The sequence below is a fragment of the Haliotis rubra genome, unplaced genomic scaffold (assembly GCF_003918875.1).
Source record: "Haliotis rubra isolate DU_JTF1 unplaced genomic scaffold, ASM391887v1 Scf118, whole genome shotgun sequence".
Taxonomy (NCBI): domain Eukaryota; kingdom Metazoa; phylum Mollusca; class Gastropoda; order Lepetellida; family Haliotidae; genus Haliotis; species Haliotis rubra.
In genome coordinates, this window is record NW_025765092.1 from 168,070 (window position 1) to 195,757 (window position 27,688).

General features: G+C 40.2%; 1 protein-coding gene across 1 annotated transcript in view; it reads left to right on the forward strand.

Annotated features, from left to right (window-relative positions):
• Positions 1 to 27,393, forward strand: part of LOC124259425 (equilibrative nucleoside transporter 1-like) — a 41,966-nt gene extending 14,573 nt beyond the window's left edge. Inside the window, 14 exon segments of the mRNA XM_046693571.1 lie at positions 531 to 742; positions 2,923 to 3,073; positions 4,019 to 4,100; positions 5,296 to 5,437; positions 8,114 to 8,164; positions 8,585 to 8,670; positions 8,928 to 8,976; positions 16,212 to 16,308; positions 18,128 to 18,245; positions 20,320 to 20,422; positions 21,147 to 21,232; positions 22,466 to 22,474; positions 22,477 to 22,680; positions 24,115 to 27,393. Of these exon segments, the coding sequence (XP_046549527.1) occupies positions 595 to 742; positions 2,923 to 3,073; positions 4,019 to 4,100; positions 5,296 to 5,437; positions 8,114 to 8,164; positions 8,585 to 8,670; positions 8,928 to 8,976; positions 16,212 to 16,308; positions 18,128 to 18,245; positions 20,320 to 20,422; positions 21,147 to 21,232; positions 22,466 to 22,474; positions 22,477 to 22,680; positions 24,115 to 24,222 (1,434 nt within the window). The 5' untranslated portion in view covers positions 531 to 594 and the 3' untranslated portion in view covers positions 24,223 to 27,393.
• The last annotated feature ends 295 nt before the right edge of the window (positions 27,394 to 27,688 follow it).

Sequence of the window (27,688 nt, forward strand, 5' to 3'; positions counted from 1 at the left end):
AGAAAGGTGTGTTAAACATGGTGATAATCCTGCATCAATCAAGTCAAAGAGCTTAAACACATTTAATTGTTGCATATCCATCATCTGGCATTTCTAACTTGACAAACCAATGGGAATAATGTACATAGTGGTTACGAGGTAAGAGGATTATTCATTGACAAAAAAAACACAGGTTTTCTTGTTGGACATTATCCAATGACGTGTCTGTTTCCTTATCAGTTTCTACTTGTTTTAAAGTGGTGTCTGAGCCATTTAGACTTGTCACAACTGTCGTACCAGAGTGAACATGGTTGGAAGTTTGAGTGAGTGAGGTTAGTTTTACTCTCCTTTTAGCAATATTTCAGCAATATCACAGCAGGGGGACATTAGAAATGGGCTTCACGTATTGTACCCTTGTACTTGTAGGAAAACGAACCCAGGCCTTTAGTATAACGAGCGAACGCTTTAACCACAAGACTACCCAACCGCCATGGAATGAGAGTGAACATTGTTGGAATTTTGAATAGCCTGACTGCATGGTTTTGTTTCAGATGTATGCTGTGATGGAACTGTAGTGGAAGCTGATCTTTGTTCGGAATATAATCATCATTAGCCATGACATCACGCAACACAGCACGCGGGGAAGCTCTACCCCTCTCAACGTTCGGGAAACGGGGCGGGGAGGAAGAGAATACCCACGTTGTGACCAATAGTCTCTATGCGAATCCGTGGAAAAATCCACCAAACCGAAATGGCACACCAGGTGAGAACGATTTTGTAGTTTGGTTTTTATGTCTGTAGATTTTGGTCTCAGTGTATGGTATAGAATAAACTGTTCTTGCTTAAAAAACAGAAGAAATGTATTAGACAATGGATTCAACTAATGAACAAAAATGGCAAAATGATGATGCTGAAAATTGTAGTCATGAAGTTAGCAGTTGCTCTTTTTGAAAAGGCTCTGAAGTTATAACTTGACAAGGTTTTGACATAGATGCCTTGAAAATACATGCCATTAATTTATTGCTTTGACAAGGCTTTAATATATTATTTATCATTTATTTCCAACATCATTGGTAACCTTCATGTGAAATGTATTGACAGCAAATGTAAACATTTCCTTATTTGCCAGTAAATGTAAACGCAATAAACCTCAAAGTAACAATTGTATATATTTTTGCTTCCTGTTACTTGTAATCTCTTAAAATTTAAGCATAATAAGTGTCTTATTGATTTAGCTCTTAGCTGTTAATTTCTGCCTTTACAAGAAGACCCTTGACCTGGTGGTGTAATTGTTAGATGAACTTTGCATGTCCATGTTGAGCAATATATGCTGGAGGCAGATTCATGATTTATTGTGATCCATCAGCTATATTTATTCATAAACTGTACAAACTGACACGAAGATTGTAAATTTATGTTGACATGGTTAAGTGAACAATTAATACTGGAGGCATTTCTGGATGTCAAACATGTAGTCAGTTAACAACTCGTGTATTATATACATACATGATGCTGAAACTTAGAGACCTTTGAATACATGTTTGCCCCATGGCATGTGTGCAAAAAAGCCTACAGTTCTATCCCTGTAAGTACAGACAAGTAGGAAATCATTATGTGTAATAAACTACACTTGATTTCTATACTGAATCCAATTCACAGGGACTTAACAACATTCGGATTGCAAGGAGTCAATAACTTTTTAGAAATCATACCCTCAGCTACCCTGAATGAGTCGATATGTGAAAATTAATTAGATCAGGCATGTGTGAGCTTGGACAACTCTTAAACTATAATAGTTTTCTAGTCAATGTAGACCCACACATTTACAGGCCATTTTGTGATTGATGTCATTTATGTTCAGTCAGTTAGTGTAGATTCAGTTGACAATGTCATCTTGTCCAAGGTCTTTTGTGTAAAGGAAAGGAAAATTAAGGACTTCATGCTACAAACACAACCACACATGAATGATTAAGAAAGAGCTTACTAGACTGAAACCTTGGTGCACTAAGGGGAGGATTCATACCCTGTAACCATGCATTGCTTGTCATCAGGAATATGATGAAAGAGAGACCCTGCATGGAATCTAGGTTAAAATGGGGCTTAATTATCCAAGTATCCCAGTTTCCTGTGCCTGTCATAACAGTTGACTTGGAAAGGATGTCTAGTCCGGCTGTGAACTTGGGTCATTGATTTTTTGTATCATGAAAGAGAGACCCACTCTGGAATCTAGGTCTTCACTATCCCCGTATCCCATACCTGTGATTAAAGTTGACAAGGGCAGGCTGCTTAACTTGGCTCATTGTTGTCATCATTATAGAGATGCTGGGGGGGAATCTGCGTTCGACTAGGTCCTCAGTATCCCAGTATCCCAGATCTGGGTTAGAGTAGGTCTTCAGCAACCCATGCTTGTCTTAAGAGGCGACTGACAAGATTGGATGATCAGGCCTGCTGACTTGGTTGACACATGCCATCATATTCCAGTTGTGTCGATCGGTGCTCATGCTGCTGATCATTGGATTGTCTGGTCCAGACTCGATTATTTACAGACTGCTGCCATATAGCTGGAATATTCATGATTGCTGTGTAAAACAACAAACAAACAGTATCCCAGTATCTCATGCATAGCATGAAACTTAAATAGGTCAAGATGTGTAACTTAGCTCATTGCTAGTCATCATGATGGAGACGCTGTGGGAAATCTGGGTTATAATAATGATAATATGTCCTCAGTATCTCAGTATCCCCAAATCCCAATATCCCAATATTCCATGCCAGTTTTAGCTGTTAATATCGAAGGGATGTATGATCAGGCTGTGTTGCTTGGCTGATAGCTTGTCAGTGTAAACAGCACTGTGGGGATCAAGGTAAATAGGACTGATGAACAGAATGATAATTAATGTCAGATTAAACGAAGAAAATAATGAAAATTTGAAATGTCTTCAGATGGTGGCACTTCGGAGGAGCGGCTTCGTTTCCTTCCGCCACCAGTAAAACTTGACCCAGGTTGGGAGGCAACGGATCGCAACCCTGATGAACTCAACTTCCGCCTTCAGACTAAAGTGGAAGAACTAGAAAAACGGCAGCCATCGGACAGGTAGTTCAGGCTATTCAATTAATTTGTTTGTGCTTGACAGCTTTGCTACGACACAATATGTACAACTGGTCATCAAGTTGTGTTTTACATTTTATATTTTGTGGTTTGTATTGAAAATTTAGACAGTGAACATGAATTCAGAAGGAGAATTATTGTAAGATATTCATATATTCATGTCTTATTTTTTATCAATGTTTATAGATTACCCTGTCATCTAAGACACTGCATATTAGTTGTGTCCCTTAGGCAGATCACATGTGATCATTGGTTCTAGTCCTTGGTCTATCCATAGCAGTGTACATGGGGTTTTCCATGTCGTACATCTGACATCTGCATTACGTCTTTCACTCACTCACTCACTCACTCACTCACTCACTCACTCACTCACTCACTCACTCACTCACTCACTCACTCACTCACTCACTCACTCACTCACTCACTCACTCACTCACTCACTCACTCACTCACTCACTCACTCACTCACTCACTCACTCACTCACTCACTCACTCATACAATGCCAATGTTATGATGTTTAAGTAAATTCTTCCCTGAATCAATCATCTTCCAGAAAATGTTATGATTCATTGTGAATCGACAAAAAAAACTCTAAACCTGGTAAACCCAGTTTATTGGCCATTGGATACTTTGTTTGCCCAGGGCCAACAGACATGTTTTTCATATTGTTGTAACCAGATCTGGGGCGGTGGGGTAGCCTAGTGGTTAAAGCGTTGGCTCGTCACGCCGAAGACCCGGGTTCGATTCCCCACATGGGCACAATGTGTTAAGCCCATTTCTGGTGTCCCCCGCCGTGATATTGCTGAAATATTGCTAAAAGCGGAGTAAAACTAAACTCAGTCAGTCAGTGTAACCAGATCTATATAATCAGCTGACATTTAGTGATGTTAACTACACATGTATTATATATGAACTATATTCTGTTGCAGGTTTTTCCTTGTTTACATTATAATGGTTATTCATGGGTTAGCAATCCTGATGCCTTGGAACATGTTCATAAATGCCAAAGCTGTAAGTGCTGCCAATTGTCACTTGTTTGTTATATGCTCAGATGTACAGTTTGGCTTTTGGTTTTTGGAAACAGCTGAATCTAAGTTTCATTTGCTTTGCAGAAGTTTCATTAGAAACAAACCAAAACAAACACCAAGACTTTGCTAAAATACTGTATTCTTATTTACCATGTTTGCAACATGATTTACCTGCTGTTTGTTCATGAGCTAAAGTGTCTCAGATTAATTCACAAACACTTAGAGTAAAATTGATTTCTCTGTTCCTGTGTTTATATATCATCTTGAATGGATTTTATTGTATTGTTGATCTTAAACAACTGAGCCACACAGACATACGTTTTAATATCTTTTAAATAATGGTCAAATTATGAACATTTCCGAATCAAACATTTCTATTCCAACCTTTCATAATGCACTTTAACTTCATATCACATGTTTAGAGTTGTACTTTTATGAATTATTGTTAAATGTTTCAACAAGTTTATTCCAAACACTATTCCTTCATTAACATGACCGTGAAGATCCGGGTTAGAATTGATCTTCAGTAATGCATGTTTGTTGTAAGAGGCAACTAACAGGATCAGGTGGTCAGGCTCACTGACTTGGTTGGCACATGTCATTGTATCCCAATTGCATAGATCGATGCTTATGCTGTTGATCACTATATTGTCTGGTCCAGACCCGATTATTTACAGACCGCTGCCATATAGCTGGAATATTGCTGAGTGCGGTGTAAAATTAATCTCACTCACTCACTTCATTAACCTGGTTACGATGCCCTCACTATTGTCCACATCATTCACATGGTAATAATCATCAGTTTACAACTTGAGAAGTAGACACGACACTTGCTTTGGAAGTAACAAATAACAAAGAAACATGATACTATACTATACCTGAATGATGTAGTCAGTATATAGTGAGTATAAGGCAAGTTGATGAAAGACAAATACCTACGGGGCGGTGGGGAAACTAGTGGTTAAAGCGTTGGCTCGTCATGCCGAAGACCTGGGTTCGATTCTCCACATGGGTACAATGTGGGAAGCCCATTTTGGTGTCCCCCGCTGTGATGTTGCTGGAATATTGCTAAAAGCGGCATAAAACCAAACTCAGTCAGTTAGTCCGTCAGTCAAATACCTACACTTTCATCCTGTCTATGGTGTGAAACTGATCCACTATTCTGGGTTTATTTTCAGTATTTTGAGAATTACAAGTTAAATTCAACAGATGTCTCAAATGAAAGAGTAGTTGAGTACAGTAAGAACTTCATGAGCTATGTGGGAATCTTCTCCCATGTGCCCAACGTCTTGATGAGTGCGTTCAACCTCTTCTGTCAATGTGGAGGGTAGGTACAGCTGTTGTGCTTCTTTTGCTGATACCAGTTTGTAGGGATGCCCACGATACATCAATGCATCGATACTTTTTCTAAGACGATACAATTATTGATACATTCAAAACTGTATTGATATTTAGCTTTGAAAGAGTTGGTTTGATTATGTTTTATGTATCGTTTACATTTTGCAATTGTATCATGTTTTTTGATGTTATGAGAGTTATAAAATGATTATTTTTCATGCACAAGGACGGTAAATTAGAACTTTTTAATCTCTGAGAATAAGAAATGTTGATGTTTTCATGGGCAATTATGAAATGTTATTAGGTCTTCAGACGAAAGTCTGGAAGAACTACTGTTATTATCCGAATATTATTCTTATTCTTCTTCTTCTTATTATTATTTGTACAATTTTTGTGACAGCTCTCCTGACCTAACCGCTGGGCCGATTTTCATGAAACTTTCAGAGGTGATAGCCTGTGTGCTGAAATTGATACATAGTCGAAAAAATCCAGACTTCCGGCTTCCGGTAAGGGCAGAGAACCCAAAATGTCAAAATATTTCAAACTTTTTCAACGTCTATATCTCCAATACTATTAGAGATAAATTGACCAAATTTTCACTCAATGTAGACAACAACCTTCCCCATGGATTCAAACCATAGCCGAAGTTTCGCGGCAGAATAAATTTTCCGCAATTTTGAAAAAACTGAAATTTTTGCCGATTTCCTCGTTTTGACGGTGCCTGTCTTTAAAAAACTTCTTCTCCAGAACGGCATATAGTACAATCGCGTTCGATATATCATTTTAAAACCCACACTCCGGACTACTTAAACCCTTCAAGGCATATCGATATCTTGAATAGTTTAAGAGTTATCGCCCTTGGAAGTCAGTGAATTTTTTAAGACGCATTTTTATAAGGTTAAGAAAGAGGTCACAACTCTGCGGAAAATCAATGAATTCCATCTTCCATAGTATCAAACTGTAGGTAATTGGATGGGAAACATTTTTGGTTCACATCATGGTTATGAAAAAATCAATAATAACGTCACCATTACGACGCAAACACAGCCTTCGCGATTTCGCAAATTTCTGCACCTTTTTGACGGTGCCTCTGTTTAACAATCCTCTGCTCCTGAACGGCAAATAGTACAATAGTGTTCTATATATCGTTTTAAAGCCCACACTCTGGACTACTTAGGTTGTTCAATGCATATTGATATCTTGAATAGTGTCGGAGTTATTGCCCTTGGAAGTTGGTCAATTTTTGGCCAAACGCATTTTTATAGGGTTCACAGCTCTGCGAAAACACAATGGATTTTCTTTTTGAAGGTACCAAACTGTAGACAGTAAAATGTGGAACAATTTTGCTTCACATTATCATTATGTAAAAGTCAATAGTTACGCCACAATTACGCCACAAACAGTGAGGGACATTAGGATTTCGCATTTTTTCAGTTGTGAGATAGCTGCAGGAAGTGTCGTAAAATCTAGCACCACTGCCCGTGTCCTGGTTTTCCAGTGCCCACAGAAATAGTTCCCTCTTTAACAGGCCGTAACTCTGTTGTTCATAGGTCTACATTCAAAAGAATTAGTGTTCTGGAATTGCCAGGATGTGATCTCTCCAGCAGTCTGCAACATGTACCAGTAATCTCTCTTATAGTATATGTTTTTCTGCAGTTTGTGAATTTTCCGTTTGTGTCAGCAGCATTGAATCAATGCCAAATTAATCTCAGGTTGGAACCCCGGCCTTTAACCGCACCACAGTAATTTTTTTAAAGGTTGGGTTGAGTTGAGTTGGGCTTTACGTCGCTTTATTCCAGCCAGCCATATAGTGATAAGAACAAGTCTGCATTAGTACACATGGTAAGTACAGAGTCAAAATGAGTTTTATTTAAAAAAACATCTATTCATTACGTTGTCATTTAAAAACAGAAAAAGTCATAGCACTAAATTTAAAAGCAGGCAGTTTGTTAGTCACATCACACAGTTGCAATTTATAATACAGATAAACTTCCCTCAGGTGGTTCACTATCAGATGAGCGCTCACGCGGGGAGAACATATATCTCCTATAAAGAGACTACCACTGCAAAGCGTGGTCCACGTGCAGATATGGGAGACGATGTCAATTTCAACGGCAGATGTAATTGACAATGACAAGGAGCTGTCAAATCTGAGTTGGAACGTCATCCAATGCCCAAAGAAATAGCGTTACATCGGCATTATCCTTCACAAGTGCAGTATTTGCACATACGTGTATGCGTCAGATAGCTAGGATCACGGCGATTCCAGAACACTAATCGTTTGGACCGTAGGCCCAAGGACGGCGGAGCTACAGACAGTTAAAGAAAGAACTATACCTTCTGTTGGAACTACTTAAAGGTACATGACCCCGCGACCCGGCTGCATTTCACCGATCCGCTCTCGTGTCAAAAACGTGTTCTGCCTGGGTTTTGAACGCTTTCTAGCCCTTAAATACTCTTCAAACACCCGTAACTCCGAGAGTTAAAATTGACGGTCCAGCTGGCGTCCAAAGAAACGGTACAAGTAAAGGTAGCCACGGGGGGTGTATGGGGGAAGTCTGAAGACCGTCAGTATTGCCCTTGAGGCAATCCTAGTTTTATGTTTGTGTGATTGTCAGCTTTAGTATATTCATAAATATAAATGTGTGTTTGTTTCAGGGCCAGAAGCTTTCTTCTGGATCACTATGGCATCTGTAGCAGTTTTAAACAGTAGGTTGATCTGTATTTGTATTCGTGGTTGGTTTTTGTTTCAATATTCAGGCGTTTTGTATATTTACATGATTGGTGGACCAATTGCTTTGTTCCATTGTTGTAATTTAGATAACTACTGAATCCACTATGATTCTGAATCTGTCATTGAGGGGATATACATTGTGGACAGGCAGCTCATACAAGCGGAGTTTCACCTTAATAATGATTTAAATGATTGTCCATAGGTAGGTATGTGTGTGCGTGCTTGCATGCGTGCGCACACACTCATGGTAAGCTTTCAGATATCAGAATTTTTCACCTGAAAATGAACTGAAATATCCAATGCCCCAAACAGCAACAAGGCTGTGAGAGTTACTCCCCTTTACAAACTTTGTCACCAGTGTTATGGTTTAGTACTTCATTGGTTTTGTCTTCCAGTGGCATGTGGCATATACCAGAACAGCATGTATGGTGTAGCAGCCAATCTGCCCATGAAATTCACAAACGCCATCATCCTTGGAAATGTAAGTGTTGAAAAATTCTCATTTAGATTCACTGAAGTATATTATCAATGGACCATGTTGTCATTAGGGAGAAAGTATGGTGCCAGTGTTAGGATGGACACCATACCTGTATTAGGTTGCAATAAACAGCCTTGAATATTAGATGATTTTTTAAACTTTTCATGATAATAAAAAATGAATGTTGTTGTTTTGCTTAAAACAATTCTATAGCTCAAGTTGGCTTTGCATAATTATTTTTTGTATTTTCTTTTTTTCAGAATGTATCTGGAACTTTAGTTGCTGCCTTCAATATTATATGCATTGTCAGTAAGTACTTCATAGAGGTGCATCTAACTGACTTTATTAAAATATTATTAATATCAAAATATTATTGATATCAAAATATTATCCAGGTTATAGTGAGACATTTCTTGCTCATGTATGTGTGGCTGCTAGAGGTAGCCTTGACATATGTTTGCCCACTGAGATACCATGCTGAAGGTTAGATGGATATGTGACATTGTACAGACTCTGAACTAGCTAGTCCTTGTCTTACCCCTTGTACTGAGCAGCATGTTGGGTAACAGCAGATATCATCTATTTTTCCTTATCCTGACTCATGCTTATTGCTTGTCTCCCTTTCCTTCCGAATGCTAGTGGAACACTTGAATCCCCTTTTGAAGCTCCCTTCAAAAAAGCAAACGTAAAATCACTTACCAGGAGTCACCTCCCTTGCCAGGTTTTGGCGGGAACTGCGCCACCCGTCTCCCATGCTCTTCACTCTCTCCTGATTCGCCCGAGTGGGCGGTTGTGAGAGCACCTGGTCCCCTATACGGCTTTATATCCTTTTATTATTTAGGCTTTTCTTCTAAATTAGCTGTATAAGGCTTTAGTTAACATTTACCTACAATATTGTACGGAATTAATTCTCAAATTTCTCCGTTTTTGTCACGTTTTTACGTGATTATTCACATTGTTTACAATTGATGAAATCTTGTTCTGATTGTAGGTATCGTTTGTCTGATGTTGATCCGCATAACCTATGTCCTAATTGCAAGCCTATATGTTTATCTGACACTCGTTGTCAGTCGTGTTTTCACCTGTCTGATATTGCACTTTACAAATATTCATATTATCTGTCTAGACGTGCGAAGGACAGGTCCAGACGAGAATTTCACGACATGTCTAAACCGGCTGAGCTTGCAGAGGACCGGCAGTTGGTGTCTGCGCAGATACACTATTCCAGTGGTCTACCGGGGTCGTCTACGGAGGAGGTTGCCGCCTTACACAACGCTGGCTCGAGGAAGAGGTCATCTACATCTGAGACACCCTCTTCGTAGTCTAAGAAGACTAGGGCATCGTCTCCCCAGAGGAAGAAGGCAGCTACAGCTAAGACTTCAGCGAAGTCTCCACACGGGGCTAGCAGAGCAGCTGAGATCGTCCCTCTGGAAGAAATAGATGTCTACTATGAGCCGCCCATCCTCATCCCTGAGATCACACCTAAGAAGAAGACGAAGACGTCTTCTACAGTGACCACGCAGGACATCCTATCAATGCAGACGTTAGGCCCTTCGGAAGAAGCCTCATCCGTCTCAGATGCGTCGTCAGTACAACAGACAACGCAGACCTTCAACCCGGACGCCTTTATGCAGCAATTTACCCAACAGATGTTGGATCTGATGGAACAACGGTTCGCACGCGAGAGAGCTGCGACGAAGACAACGTCTGCAATGAACCCGAGTGAAGGTCAACTGAGCAGCACACCACGTCCGCTGGGAACCAACGTCCTGCAGAGCATTCAGGAAGATTCCAGCTCAACTACAGCGTCCGCACGAATACCTGGCAGCCATACCACCAACTACGTCCGACTGAAGGACCAGACGTTCGCCGAATCCACACAGATCATCATCGACGTCAGATACGGACGTTCGTCACGAACCTGCGCACAATGGTTGTTACCAAGGAGAAGAGAATCAACATCCGTACGAAGGCATAGAGATTTGTCACAAGACTTCAACCCTCGACAAAGCCGTTCACCAACACGCAGGTTCGCTCGAAGGCACGCACGGTCATCTCTATCTCCACGCAGGTCCCCACGTAGGATGTCAAGAACACATTCGTATGGTTCACTACAAAGGTCACCAAGCAGGTCGCCTTACAGATCGCCTCGCAGGTCACCACACAGATCGTCTTACAGATCACCTTACAGATCTCCTTGTTCAGACGACAATAGAAGAAATCCATCCTCAGAGCAGGAAGATGACGGCGGAATTATATTTTCAGACTCGGAAGTCACGTCATGGATGGCCAATGGTTTGGAACTCGCATCACCCTCTAAGGAGACCAACGAAGCACTATCATACTTGATGGTGAATGATGATATAGACTCATTCACGATGCCAGCTATCGACCCAGTCTTAGACCTTCCAGACAACCTCAGCACAGCCTTCAAGAAGGCAACTAATACCAGACTCAGAGTATTCCGTCGTTCAACGCTAAGAAGTTCTCTCTACACCACATGGAACCCTTCATGAAGGCCCCAGAGATAGATGAGAATTATAAGATCATCAACGACACTCGGACTAAAGCTTACAAGATAGAAGATAAAAAGCTTGCACAGTTAGACACAGTAACCAGACGGACCTTCTTCGGCCTAGCCAGGTCAAACGCTATCAACGAGACTCTCATCTTGAAGTTTAAGAATTCAACTTCAGAGGAAGATAGAATGATTTATTCAGCTCTACTTACACAGAAAAAGGATCATCAGTTCATGTCTGAACGCCTATCATCCATTTCTGCAGGCTTAACATTATCAAGAAGGCAAGGATTGTTATCTTCATGTACTTGGAGCGAGAAGTTTACCAAGACACTCTACAGAGCCCCTTGGTCAGCACCATCCATTTTTGCAGGAGAAATTGGTGAAGTCGCCAAGGAAGTCGCTAAAGATTCCCGAGAAGTAATGATGATCAAGTCTATCGATACACTGGCCAGTGTAATACGTCAGACCTCCCAACATTATTCCGGCAAATCGAAGATTGCAGAGCGCAAGGGATAAGAAATCAGGCAACGCTAAAGGAAATAAGGATTCTTTTAGTCGCCCATCCGCAGCTCCAAGAGGTAACTACGGAAGAGGTCGGCCCTTTTGAGGCGCCAGAAGTTCCAGACGATGAAATACATGTTCGGAACGACTGGAGTCTTCCACCCTCAGCCGTTCCAGTACAACCCTCACAAGTGGGTGGACGTCTGCAACTCTACTGGAAGAATTGGGGAATTCTTCAAGACGACTTCATATCTCAGATTCTATGCACAGGTTACAGGATACAGCTACAAGCAGTACCACCAGTAACAAATCAACCCTATCGTTCACAACTACGCTGCAGACCAGAAGGGAAATCTACTAGAAGCCATCACATCTCTACTAGAGAAAGAGGCAATAGAAGAGATAAAACACTGCGTCACACCAGGTTTCGACTGCCCAATTGTTCTGGTACCAAAGAAAAATTCAAAAGAAAACTTCCGACTCGTTTACAACATGAGGAAATTCAACAAAGATTACCTCCTACCACCTGCAAAGTTCAAGATGATACATCTTCCACAGCTACGACAGCTCATACGTCCGCTAGACTATCTCGCTAGCATAGATTTACAGGATGCATACTTACACATCCCGATCCATCAGGAGTCAAGGAAATATCTACGATTCCTGTTCAACGGACGTCATTTCCAATAGAAGGTCCTGCCATTTGGAATATCGTCGGCCCCCTGGTTGTTTTCTCGAGTGACAAAGCCCATCAATATATATCTACATCGTCGAGGTCTCACGCGAGTCGTTCTCTACCTAAACGACGGATTCAAGGTCAGCAAAATCCCAGTCAACTCAGACTGCAACTGAACTTCACCATCAGACTTCTCACTCAACTAGGATGGCTAGTAAATCTCCTCAAGTCGGAACTAGAGCCTACTCAGGACTTGCAATTCCTAGGAATACAGCTTATAACAACGAAGAATCACATTCTCGTTCCAGAGGATCGTTGGATCAAGATTCAACAAATGATCTCTCAAGTTCTACTCTCTCTGTTACCACTATGAGAATGGCAGAGCCTATTAGGTCTCCTCACGTCAGCTCAAGACATGACACGCAGAGGGAGACTACAACTGCGTCCACTAAAGAGATTTGTGAACGCCCACTTACACAGTCTGGATCCCTTCGAAATACCAGACAGGCTAAAACCATATCTACTATGGTGGACTCAGAAGTCGAATGTTTGCGGCGGAAATTACTTAATAGAGCTGGAGTGCAACGTCCACCTCTACACAGACGCATCACTGCACGGTTGGGGAGCACACCTCGACAACGAAGTGGTTGCCGGGAAATGGTCGAAACAAGAAATGAATCTGCATATCAACATGCTCGAGATGAAAGCAGTAGTAAATGCCCTACTACATTGGTCCAACTTACTAAGGAACGCAAAATTGATGATCCATACGCACAACTCAACAGTGGCATTCTACATAAACAAACAAGGATCAACAAGATCTTGGAATCTTCTAGACCTCAGCTTTCAACTATTCAACGTAATAGACAATCTCAACATTTATGTGAAAGCATGTCACATTCCGGGAGACAGGAATGTAATAGCAGATGCTTATCTCGACCACATCAACCATCCCCAACAGAATGGATGTTACATCCACAAGCGCTCAGATGCATCATACAGACGATAGGATCTCCACTTCGAGACCTATTCGCCACGCGAGATTCAACAATCAACTGGCAACATTCGGTCCCTCCAATTCCCTATCCGCAAGCATGGGCTTACAGACGCTTCTAAGCATCCCATGGGAAGGGCTAAACGCTGCACGTTCCCTCTGCCACCGTTAATACCACAGGTATTACAGAAAATCAAGCAGACAAACAATATACAACTGATTTTGGTCGCTTTTACTGGCCAGCAAGAACGCGTACCCGCTTCTCTTACAAGAAATCGAAAACCAGCAATGCAACTTCCAGTTTGGTCGAACCAACTAATTCATCCTCACACCAAGCAAGTTCACAAGTATACCAGATTATTCCACCTACACGTATGGGAACGATCACGCAATTGCTTGTCGAAAAGAGGATACTCTGCCAGAGCAGCGAAAGCAGTTACACTAGCTTTACGCAGATCTACTCGTAACTTGTATGACGACAAGTGGCAAAGCTTTGAGAAATATGCATCGAGGAAAGGTTTCACTGCAGTGAAAGCAACACATCCTCAAGTGGCGGAATATCTTTGTCATCTCAGACAAGTGAAGAAATTAAAAGGTTCGACATTATCTACATACCTAGCGGTTCTCAGCTCAGTTATCACTATGAAGACAGGTGTGAAACTGACGAAAGTGCCAGAGTTACTGGCCTTGCTACACTCTTTTAAACTGGAAGACCAACAAAGGGAATTTAAAGCACCGGCTTGGGATCTCAACGTGGTATTACGACCCTCTCACCAGTGATGTGTACAAACCACTAGAAAGAACTTCTTACGAATTTCTTACACAGAAAACGCTATTTCTGATCGCCTTGGCAACAGCGGCGCAGATGTCAGCAATACATGCGCTGGACTTTGAACGGATACGGTTTGACACATGTCACAACATGGTTCATCTAGGATTGAGGTGGGATTTCACAATTCCACATCCCAGCATTATCTACAATCCTTGGTCCGCAGGATGTACAAGATTTATCCTTATGTCCAGTCAGCACGCTGAAAATATATCTACAAAAGTCTAAAACCAGGAGACGAAAATTCAAATGCCTTTTCATCCCAATATCGTCAGCGACACCCACAGAAATCTCACGTACTACGATATCAGTTTGGATGAGAGCATTCATACTACAAACCTACAAGGTAGCAGGACTTGAGCCTCCTCGAGCCTCGAATCCGCACGAAGTTAGAGCACTGGCATCTACACTCGCTCTACATGGAAACTGCTCAATATCCACGATCATGGAAGGGTGTTTTTGGAAATCGGAGACTGTATTTGCTAACCACTACCTCAGAGACATTGCTACGGAGGATGTCGCTGGTATCCACCTGTTTGGACCTCTGGTTGTAGCTCAACAGCTGACGGTCCCTCAAAGGCGCTGAGATGTATCTCGCCCTTTTATCGCATGTCATGCAAAGCTCGTACTCAAAGGAATAGAGCTTATAGTCCATATACACGTCTAGAACAGACTAGCATGAATATTGGACCCTGTACTTGTAAGGAATTACTTGTACATGGATAGGGTCACTACTCCACTTGATACGAACATCAAGAGTTGGAGTTATTTAAATCCACATGTACGGTTACAGAAGAGTTTGATATATTGTGGTCCCCCCAAATTACCAAATTATTTTGACATATGGATCAACAGCAGCAGTGCTATTTAAAGTTCCCATGGGGGTATATAGTACGTAAATTCATCACTAAGGAATCCAGAGGTGGCTTGACCCACCACCTATACCGTCGGATTCTACAAGCAATAAGCATGAGTCAGGATAAGGAAAAATATGTAATTTTCTGAATAAAATTGATATTTTATACTTATCCTGACTCATGAGGTAAGCCCTCCCAACCTCCCCTCAAGTCACTCTGGATTTCCCAGTAAACCAGTGTGTCGGGCTATAAATACAGAGAGAGTGAAGAGCATGGGAGACGGGTGGCGCCATTCCCGCCAAAACCTGGCAAGGGAGGTGACTCCTGGTAAGTGATTTTACGTTTGCTTTTTTGAAGGGAGCTTCAAAGGGGATTCAAGTGTTCCACTAGCATTCGGAAGGAAAGGGAGACATGCAATAAGCATGAGTCAGGATAAGTATAAAATATCAATTTTATTCAGAAAATTAAATGTTTATATCTTACTATATGAAATGACAATAGGATTAAACATGTAGCCTTTTGCGCTATTATTTTAGAAGATAATCAACAGGATAATAACATAATAATGGTGTAAACATTACCTCAGGATTATGGTTGCCTTATTCCTGTGGTTACCACAGACATGAAAATGAAATTTTTATCTCTAAGTCATACCTATCTCAGTATAATAAGATTTTGAAGGCAAATGACTGGAGATTTATATTTTTTTCCATATCAGCTGATATTTAGGCTCACATAGCAACAATTCAATATAGATACTTGATCATGTTATGGGAAAGATGTAATTATCATATTACATGTACCTCTTAAGAATATTTGTGTTGAATATGAACAAGTGTCTGCTGAAGAATAAATTCAGGGAACAAAATTAATGTATTTTAATTGCCAGTGTTCTCTTTTTCTACATACCCGTGAAGATCGGGGTTAGAATATTGATCTTCAGTAACCCATGCTTGTCGTAAGAGTCGACTAACGGGATTGGGTGGTCAGGCTCGTTGACTTGGTTGACACATGTCATTGGTTCCCAAATGCACAGATCAATGCTCATGCTGTTGATCACTGGATTGTCTGGACTCGATTATTTACAGACCACTGCCATATAGCTGGAATATTGCTGAGTGCGACGTAAAACTAAACTCACTGACACTCTCACTCTATTTCTACAGTTGCGCCAAACATCAGGACTTCAGCCATCTACTACTTTGTGACAGCCATAGTGTGTCTCCTCATTGCATTTGATGCATACTACATCTTGCCATTAACTGTAAGTTGACGTGTGTGTGTCATTAACACTTGGCCAGCCACAGCCCCTTATAGCTTGTGTGGCAGGTGATGGTTCTACTGGTGTTGGTAGTCAGGATGAGCTGGATTGTTTGTTCATATACCATATATTACTGTAGATAAGCCAAATTTTGATGACAAAAACCAGTCTGTAGAAGGGCCTCATCTTATCTATGGGTTACACTTTCGTCAGATTTCAGGGGGTAAGAAAACCACATCGTATTGCTTCATGTGAACAAACAAACAAGAGAAGATGACTTTGTCAGTAAAGATGTCAAATTTTCAATTAAACTTCACTGGACAAGATTATTTAACTATTCAGTTCTAAATTGATTTTGCTAGGCATTGTCTTCTATGCAGAGATTAAGCTTACCATGTGTAATTGTCTGATACTCATTCCACTCCAGTTGCTGGAATATAGTCCTAGGCCAAATGCTAGAAATGTCCTCAAAACTCACGAGCCTGAGTTGTTTTTTTATTTATTTCAAGCTTTATATGTAATGTAGCTTAACTGACTTGGATTGTCTTGGAGTGACCCTGTCAGCCAGGTCTTGATTTTGAGTTGAGTTTGAGTTTGTTAGGGTTTTGTGACGTTGGTTGAGTGATTGTTTGCACAAACAAAGATGATCAAAGTCTCACTTATCTTTATAAATTATCTATGTACCCCATCTGTACAGCAACCCTGAACAAAGCACATCATCAGCACATACATGCTGCTTGATCGTGTAGAACTCATGGCACCATTTTATGTGTTGACACAGTGCAATACGAAATAGGTAACAGTAAAACAGTCTGCTCATTTTCTGGCTCCTGCATCTTAACTTCATTTGCTTAAAAGCATAGTATGAACAAAGGTTTCATGGAAGCCTATAAACCAAAACTAATATAGTTCCCGGAACAGTATTGGACAAAATGTGAAATTTTACTTACAAAAAACACAGTGTATACTGAACGCCTGTAATCCTGGGTATGAAAAGCTTGTCTTATGTTAACGATATATGGTATGTAATGCTATAGATGGAACCAGTTGTTGCATTATCCTGAATGCTAGTGCTTACTAGAGTTACAAAAGTGGTAAGCTTGGAAAAAGCAAATTGCAGCCACACAACACACAATTATCATTCAGCTTTGATGGAAACTGCTTTGCTGAATACATTAAAGTCTGTTTTGAGACAAACCCCAGTTTTTTTTCGTATCCAATGATGATCTCTCAGGGGAGATAATCCTGTTCATTTTTGTACGAGGTATGTTCAAGGCCTTCAGGGTTTTTTCGTATCCATTGATGATCTCTCAGGGGAGATAATGCTGTACATTGTTGTACGAGGTATGTTCAAGGCCTTCAGTGGTCAGTGGTCACAAGGGTAAATCTGACCCGAGATCATGCACGTCAAACACCTGCTTACCTCACCTGTCAGACATTACATCAATTGAACACTCACCTGGAATGAGTAGATCAAAACAATCACGAATAAAATAATGATAGTTATATAGGTAATGTTTTTAATTAGGCAATCATCATGACATTAAAAATAGGTTCCTCTTAAGTCACAGAGAAACATGAATGTTCATTTAAACAATTTTACATTGAAACGAATAAAATGAGAGGTTGTTAGGTTGACAGACTATACTTGAATCTAGAAGACCCTTCAGATGTTTAACTTGTAATGTTGGGGTAATGACAAGCACCGTTTGAACTTTCATTTTCCATAATTTCAAACATGGTACAACCATGACAGGAAATTGATAATAAAATCGATGTGTATCCTGCATGTTGGGTTCAGTAAAAATTGTTTTTTTTTTTTAGATTTTACCGTCACTTCAAAACGCTGGTGAAGTTGAAGAAAGAAGCATCTCCTTCTCAGAACCAGAGAGAGTCCTGTGGTCAGACGATCCGTAGATACTGGTCTGTGTTCAAAGAGGTATGTACCATGGTTGAGTCTCTGTGTACAGATGCTGCCATTGCTCATTTGATCTTAAGATGTTAGCATGTATTTATGGTGTTGATGAAGCATTTCCCTTTTCATATACAGTGAAGCCTCGTTAATCTGGACGGTTGCGTTTCTCAGCAAATTCGTCCGGTTTGCGAATAGTCCGGACTACTGAATCAAGACCAAAGTTCAAGCAATAGTTGCTTCCCTTACTATTACAAAAACGACACGAATCTGGATAAAACAAATAAGCATTTAATGTAAAGCTTATAAAACAATGAATAGCAAGCTCAACAATAATATAGTGATAGCAAAAGGGGTCTTTCATTGTTGTTTGTGTTCGTTTAACCTTCCTCATTGAAGTCATCACATCAATAATTTTACCGAGTGGCATCTGCATATTGATCCGACGTGTCTGATCACGTCCTTCCTCAGCACAGGTGAGGTAATGGCTAACAAGCGATCTATTGTAGTATGCCTTGAATGTCCGAATTATTCCTGCATCCATCGGTTGAATATGAGATGTGGTATTTGGTCACATTTCACAAAGTTAGCGAAGCAAAATCACTTTAAGTCCACGGACACCGCATCTGTCTGTCAAAGTACATTAACCAATCACAAAACAGCTCACTTGTCATCCACGTCTTTGTATTGTGGTGTCAATCAAAGTGTAAATGTACAGCATCTTCAGTCGGGAGCTTTTAATGTCTAATTAAAACAACAACCCTTAATAGACATTTCTCAAAAGTTAACAAGAGTTCATCTTGTGAACTCCATGACACCGAGTTTTTATTGTTTATGGCCAGTTAAGTAAACATCGCCGGGGGTGTTGTTATGGTTCGTGAACACGACTTACAGCATCCGGACTGTGAAGCAATTTACTGTTTATTTTACTGATTGGTTACAGCTACTTACCGTCCGGTTCCGGAAACCGAATTTCCGGATTATCGAGGCAAATTAAATAGGCATAGATTGGTAACAAGCTCAAATCGTCTGGGAGCCGAGACATCCGGATTATCGGAGTCCGGACTAACGGGGCTTCACTGTATTGACGTTTTGCTTTTGTTTCAAAAGGATTGTGTTATTCCATCTGATGTAGTTATTGCCATCTCTGGACTGTCAGTGTATTGTTTAGGTAATACAATGAAAACATCATTCAAAGCAGCATAAGCTTCATTAAACATATTACTCAACCAGAAAGGGAATCAGTTGTTTTTGTTCAATGTGCAGACTTAGTCGTGTCACGGTCTGGTGGTTATGGGTGTGTATCCTGGATTCACTTGGTTGTCATGAACGCTCCATGTGCACCTGGTTGTCATGAACTCTCCATATTCGCCTGGTTGTCATGAACGTTCCATGTTCACCTGGTTGTCATGAACTCTCCATATTCGCCTGGTTGTCATGAACGCTCCATGGTCACCTGGTTGTCATGAACGCTCCATGTTCACCTGGTTGTCATGAACTCTCCATGTTCACCTGGTTGTCATGAACTCTCCATGTTCACCTGGTTGTCATGAACACTCCATGTTCACCTGGTTGTCATGAACTCTCCATGTTCACCTGGTTGTCATGAACGCTCCATGTTCACCTGGTTGTCATGAACGCTCCATGTTCACAGTTAGTCATGAACACTCCATATTCACAGTCAGTCATGAACATGTGGGTATGCTTATTGTGGCATTAAACGACAAACACCAGTAGTTGATGTCATGATACATAAAAAGTTTCATGTGTAAAGAATTCAGTGACTACACTTTGTAAGCTGGCATCACACTCCTCTGGACAGTATTTTAGACTCTTTGTAAGTTGTTAAAACATGTACTCATTCCATCCACGTAAACAGAAATCTGTGCATGTGATATTTACAAGAATGAGTGAGTTTAGTTTTGCGCTGCTTTTTGCAATATTCTGTAATATCACGATGGGGGACACCAGAAATGGTCTTCACACATTCTACCCATGTGGGGAATCAAGACCTTGTCTTCAACGTGATGCAGAACACTTGAACTACTAGGCTACGAAGCCACCCCTATATTAACAAGACCATGTGTTTGATGTGTTACAGATCTGGGTGTTGATACTCTGTGTGTGGTTTGTGTTCTACGTGACATTGATACTCTTCCCTGCCATCCAGAGTGACATTGAGAGAATCCACTTCCCCATTTCAGGTGAGAGCTTATATCCTGTCCATGGACAAAACATATTGAATTCATTTCCTTACTGTAGTGGGGACATCTTTGAACATTTAGTCATATGTATTATTAATATCTTTAGATGTTATACTGTTAAATGTACAGTTAGAGTATTATGTCATGACACCGGGGAAAGGGGCAACCTATAAATTACAGTCTTCCTGTTGCTGGCCAAAATGTATGCAACACGGTGACTTTAGCCATGATTATGAAAATACGAAATGGTGAAAAACAATGAAAATTTATTACAATTTACAGTATTAGCAGTATTTGTTGTTCTTTCCCATGATTTATTTAACATAAACTTTTCATTGTCTTTAAATATGATCTTGACCTCTTGAGATCTGCTGACTTTGCTAAGGATGTGAAGTAACATTTTGATCTAATCTACCATCCTTACACAGGGAGCAACCACAGTCAAAAAGGACCTGTCTTACATACCAAGGGCGTGAGACTGATGGAATGGGTACTTGTCTTCAGGGAGGGTGTTGCTGTGTCCTGTGTAGAAGTTTAATTTGTTCGTGTAATCTTATATGAAACATGTTCATGACATGTAGCACAGATTTAAATGATTGGGGATTTCAGGAGAAGTGGTTGGATCTTCTGTCTTTTCTCATGATGGCACTTATGTATTAAGGAGACATGTTTTTGTGTCAGTGCCAAACGTGGACATTGTTTTACATTATCTACTTCCTTTCAGATACCTATTTCAAGCCAATCTTCTGTTTCCTTAACTTCAACTTCTTTGCTTTACTTGGAAACATAACAACTGAAGTGGTCAAAGTGGTAAGCATCGTTGGTCATGAGTTGGGTTCGCTTTGGCAATGTTAGTGGAGATGGTCAAGTTGTTCTGTGACCCATCATATCTTTTCACAATGAACTAAATCAACTGTCTTGAATTTGGCTTGAGGCAACTGATGATGTACCAACTGTCTGTTGTCCTGTATATTTCCAAACTGCCCACATTGTGTAGTGATAAATTGTCTGTCCAGAGAGTGCAAGCAGAGACCATATGTCGGTGGTTACGTCCCTACCTGAGTCTTGCCAGAAGACATTAAAATATGGTATATGGTCTCTGATATCACTATATACAGTCAAATCCCGATGAGTCGAATGCCGGTGTCTCGAATATTATGCATAACTCGAAAAGTACCTGTCGGTCCCGACCATTCCCTGTTATAGTTGTCATCATTTGAATACCGGTTACACGAATTCGTCTCATAAATACACACGATGACTCGAGAAGAAATTTGGACCCATGAGATTCAAACAACAGCAATCTTGTATACATAAGCCGAAGTCAGTCAATGAGAAGTTGATTGGTGTAGCAAACTGATCTAATTAACAAACCAGCCCGGCTCACACCTTTCCGCCATTGACGGGTGAGTTCAAAAGGCAGATTAGTGATTTTACGGAAATCACTGTCTGTGCTAATCAGACAGGAACTGATAAGGTGTCCCTATTAGTGATATGGAAATCATTAGATAAACAAATGCTTAGGCGGAAGAATTAGGACTGGATCATCTTTTTTTCTACCCTCATAGACATACCTATGTCTCGAATACATCGATAAGTCGAATTTGATACTTGGTCCCCAGCGATTCGACTCATCGGGATTTGACTGTATGTGCAATCGTCATGAAACATGATGTTCAAGCCCATCTCTCCCCGCTCAAGATGTATACGTCCTCATCTTGTAAAAGGCAACTAAATACGTTATCAGGCATTCCAGTGCTTCAAAATATCAGTTCACTCCAGAGCTCTAAGCTAAGTTGGCCCTGCCTGATTTACACCTGCTGCTGCCCTTCTCTAGTTCTACACTTTGTAGAATTCTGTCATTTTGGTGCTATGTGGTTACATTTGATGTAACTCACTACAGAATTGCAGTCCCTTTCGCATATGTCATAATTTGATTGATATTTGCCCCAGAAGAATATTCAAGAACCTTATAATTGTTCTGACAAATACTTGTGTATCATTTAGGAGTTTTGTGCAAGTTATCACTGTTTTCACTTTCAGCCTGGACCTCCCGCTTTGTGTGGATTCCAATCCTTATCCGTGGGCTGTTCTTCATCCCATTCTATATGCTGTGTAACTTTCGCCCAGAAGTTCGCACGATCCCTGTCCTCATCAACAATGACTATGTTTACATCATCGGTGCAGCTTTGATGGCATTCACCAGCGGCTACTTCAGCAGCTTGTGTATGATGTATGCACCAAAGTAAGTACAAGGGGTAATAATAATGAGGGTATTTATACTGCACACTACTCCACATCACAAAGGGGCATGCTCAAAGCTCAAACAGCACAACATTATTAGGCGCTAGAAGGTTATAGTCACATGACTTTATCCAACCGGGTACCCATTTTCTGCTGGATGAACAGAGGCAATTTTGAACAAACTCACTTGCCTAAGGTGGGACCATATGTGTTTCATTGTGGGGCAGGACTGAAGTCCTAGAAACTCTCAGGAGTCAAGCCGCCAAACACAATCACCCATCCAAGCACTCTCCGCGTTCAACTTTTGATTAACTTCAACTGATTTGTGACCTGAGCTCTATGCACAGGCAGGGATGGAAATAACCCATTGCCCGACATCCGAGTCCAGTGTTTTTTTCTGTCGGGCAAGCAAATTCGTATATCACACTGTACCGGCGTCAGTTGACTTTCCAATGTTAATTATGTTGTTTATTTAAAAAATTCAACAAGAAAACAGCCGGTATAGTGGAAAAATTATCAGGGCAAGTGATTTCACATGTGCCACTGTACCGGAGTACACTAGCCGTTTTAAAGTTATTTCCACCCCTGCATATGACTTACCCATTTTCTGCTGGATGAACAGAGGCAATTTTGAACAAACTCATTTGCCTAAGGTGAGACCACATTTGTTTCATTGTGGGGCAGGACTGAAGTCCTAGAAACTCTCAGGAGTCAAGCTGCCAAACACAATCACCCATCCAAGGACTCTCCGCGTTCAACTTTGCTTAACTTTAACTGATTTGTGACCTGAGCTCTATGCACAGGACCACATGTTTGGACTATTTTCTCTCATGACTAGAACAACTTTTATGATTAATATCAAACACTGTTTAACCTGTATTAGATACGAGCTTTTGTTTCTCAAGTCTACGTAGCGTTCCGATCAGTAGTGAGTGAGTATGGTTTTACACCACTTTTAACAATGTTCCAGCCATATCATGCGGGGACACCAGAAATGGGCTCCACACATTGTACCCATATGGGGAATTTAACCTTTAACCACTATTCTACCCCACCACTCCTATCAGTAAAGCGATGTTTGTATTATGATGTGTATGAATGTTTTTTTGTCCTGTCATCAACAATATTCCAGCTATATTAGTGATGTATATGACATTCCTTTTGTGATTTTGGGACATATTTCAAAAGGCGAAGATTACTTGGTGCTACTGCTGTTTTTGATTTAGTTAGACTGACTGACTATGAGTATTAGCAATATTCCAGTAATATGTACAAATTGTAACCATGTGGGGAATCGAACCCGGGCCTTCGGCGTGACGAGCGAACGCTTTAACCACTAGGCTACCCCACCACCCTGATTTAGTTAGATATATTTCTTGTTGAAGATAGTCCATACTGACTGGTTATATAAATGGTGTTTTCATTATCTTTCAGACAAGTAGCACCAGAAAATCGCGGGCACTGCTGGAATGATGATGGCATTCTTCTTAGTTCTTGGCATTTCCTGCGGGATCAATTCCTCACTGGGACTTGTCAAACTAGTTGAGATGTTTTAAGTTCAGATCCAAGGAACATCACGGTAATCTGCTGGGTTATCATGTCAGTTTGGAAGCACAATTACCTGCATTAACACTTCATGTGGTAACGGCCCTTCAGTTGTATGTCCAACAGCCATCATATGGGAATCATCGTTCAAAGGGAGATTGACAAACATGGTTTTACTGTATAACAAACTGCTTTGAAAGGTTGTTTAAGGTGTATAAGTCTGGAGTTGGCTTCAGCATCTGTGAGGAGATATACCAGCTGATCTATACAGCATATTGAAACTGCTTAAGAGAAGGGTATGTCCCATGTGTTCATCTCTTTGAAGAAGATGGTGAAATGAGGAGCCGGACTAAATATTTTTTCATTGGACTCATCATTGGTAAGTCCTACAGTGTGGCGTGTGGAGTTCACTCTCATCCTCTCAAATGCATAACATTCCTCACGGATATCATTCACATTATACCGGATGCTACGCATTTTACAAATGAATTATGAACTGTATGTAACAGTTTGTTCTCATATTTTGAGAACTGATAGCAATTAATGATGTATTATGATTCAGTGATTGAGAAACAGAAGTGTACTGAAATATGAATGATTTGAAAAATCAATATCCACCATATTAAATTGGTGAAAAGAAAAGAAAGGTCCTGTACAACATACATTAAAAGAAGACTGAAGAATAACCAGTTGAAACTTTTGGCATTCACAAGTACTGTATCAACAGTTCAGAAAGCAGACAGTGACGTGTATGTGAATAACTCTGCCATGACCTGCTATTATAGTCTGTCATCATCTGCTGTCATGTCATCTCATAAGTGAAAGTTATGAAATCTATCTGTACCAGCGCCAGTACGAGTTCATTATACATTCTTGTCTGTAAACTATTTCCTTAGACTGTTTGGTATGCTGCTGAATCCCGGAAATATACTCAATAGTTTTTGCATGTTTTTTTGGGGGTCATATATTAGTCATTCTCTTTTTGTCAAGGGTAATGTTCTTGACATGCCGCTTGTTTTTAACTGATGGCCAGTATAAAGATGTTTTGCAGTGAAGTAGAATAGTGTAAGAATACATTTGGGTTAGGGTTGCTGGAAAAGTTACTATATATTTCACACACAGCAGGACGATATGGACAGTGTATGAACATGTCTATTCATTTCTAATGATACTGAGAGCCAAGTTAGAATTGGTCTTCAGCAACTCATACTTGTCATAAGGGGCGACATACAAGATTGGGTGGTCAGGCTTGCTGACTTGGTTGACACATGCTATTGTATCCCAACTGTGTAGATTGATGCTCATGTTGTTGATCACTGGATCGTCTGATCTAGAGCCGGTTATTTACAGACGCCATCATATAGCTTGAATATATAGCGGCGTTAAACAACAAACAAACAATGAAAGCTAATGATATTGTCAGATGAAGGGGAGAATGAAGAGAAACAAGCTGAATATGTTCCAGTACAATGATGACCACATTACAGAGTTAGTATTACAAAGTACTGCTGTTGATGTTTTGATGACACTTGATGTTTTAAGATTACAGTGACTACAATAATCTTACCGGACACTTTTTCAAAACCAAACAAACAGCATTTTTGTTTAAAGATTCAAAATATTACACTTCTCTATTCTGCATCTGCTCTTGTTGGACGTTAACAATCAGTGGCCATACCAACTGGGTAATTGAGATGTGTCAATACACTCATATTTTCAACATGTTTGAAATGTTTCAGAGTGCATTTCATTGTCATGTGATTTCATTTGGCATTTTTGAAAATGTTGGCTGAATGTCTTCTGTTAGAGAGTTATGAAGACGGACACAGGATTTTATAATTTATCACATGGATCGTTTATAATTGAAGTTGTTTTTTGCCATGAAGTGTGATAAGTGTTTGTTGAACTTTTTTATGGTGAAATGATTATGTTATATTTTTAGCAAATTCCTGGTGTTTTTGTGTGTATAGAATACACGCAAACTGGAATATTTATGAACTTGTATTGCTAGTCTAAAATTTTAACTGCTTTAAATACACTTAAGTAAAATCAAATCTGTATTTTCTCAAATATATGCTCTCTTAAATATATTTATTCATATATCTGAGATATATCATTGTAGCACATTGTTGACAGATTTCACCGTTTTGAAAATATGTGAAAATGTTTTTACAGTTGTAACACATCACATTATTTAGTAATATAACCACTGTTTATCACAAATGTTCCTAAATTAATATGGAAGATACTTCAACTCAGTTTCAGTTGAAGTAGCCATGACAAGCCATGAGATATGAAATGAAATTAATCTGTGCCAACAACAATGCACCATGAGGGCATTTATGGGTTTTATCTCTTATTTTGTCTGTTACTTTCTTGTTCCTTGTATAATATCAGATGCTTATGCTGTTGATCACTGGATTGTCTGGTCCAGACTGGATTATTTACAGACCGCTGCCATACAGTGTCATTTAACAACAAACAAACCAAAATTATAATGTCATATATCATGTTGGTTGAGTCGAAGGAATGGTGTAACATAGTGTTGTAGGATGATTGGAGATGTTTTGTTTAGAATCGGACTGTCTCTGAGGCATGGACTGCACAGTCATCTGATCTTTGGGCATACTTGAAACATAATTACTTTTCCAAGTTTGCTGTGATTTGTTTGTCACCAACCTGGTGAACAGCTAAGACTGGCATTATGGGTTTTCAAGCTACATCAGTTGACATGCAGGAACATATCTAAATTACTATTTACATGATTAATGGAACATTTAACCCAAAGTCTCTGTTGTGAACTCCAGTAGAGTGATACTGTCACCAGATATAGAAACAACATAAGACGATTTGTCGGCTTTATAATATGTCTGTAAGATTTATACTTGCTACATGTACGTTACTACAGATAAGAACATGGCTGAAGCACACAGAGGGCAACAAGTATTTAAGGTTTTAGTGCAAGTTGAACATCTCACACATGGTTAGAATCAGTATATTCTTCTTTTGGTTCAAAATACACTGCCTTGTTCAAATATTTTCTTGCGTGGTTTGGTTCCAGGTTCTGTACCTGAGAATAATTTTGCCGCAAGACGTTGAATTTACATTGTAGCCTGTTTTGATTTGTGTGCAGGTTTTGGTGGTTGTCATGTATCCTGCCAGGGGCGTAGCCACCATTATGAGAAAAGGCCCAGGCTTACACATGATTGTTGCGGGAAAAGTTCGGCAGGTCCTCAATACTATCTAAATACAAAAAGCTTTGCAACCTATCAGGCTTACACGGAAAATATTGGCTTGCTACGCACCTGCCTACCTTTAAGCCATGCCATTGCTACAGCTTACCTGTTATTAAAGATACTCAGTCTAAGTAAACTTCGGCTCAGTATTATTCGTTACACTGCTATACTGAGTCTAACAAAACCTAGTGAAAGGGCGCGTCAGCTAACCTTTTGGACTGACCAATCAGAACACAGCTTA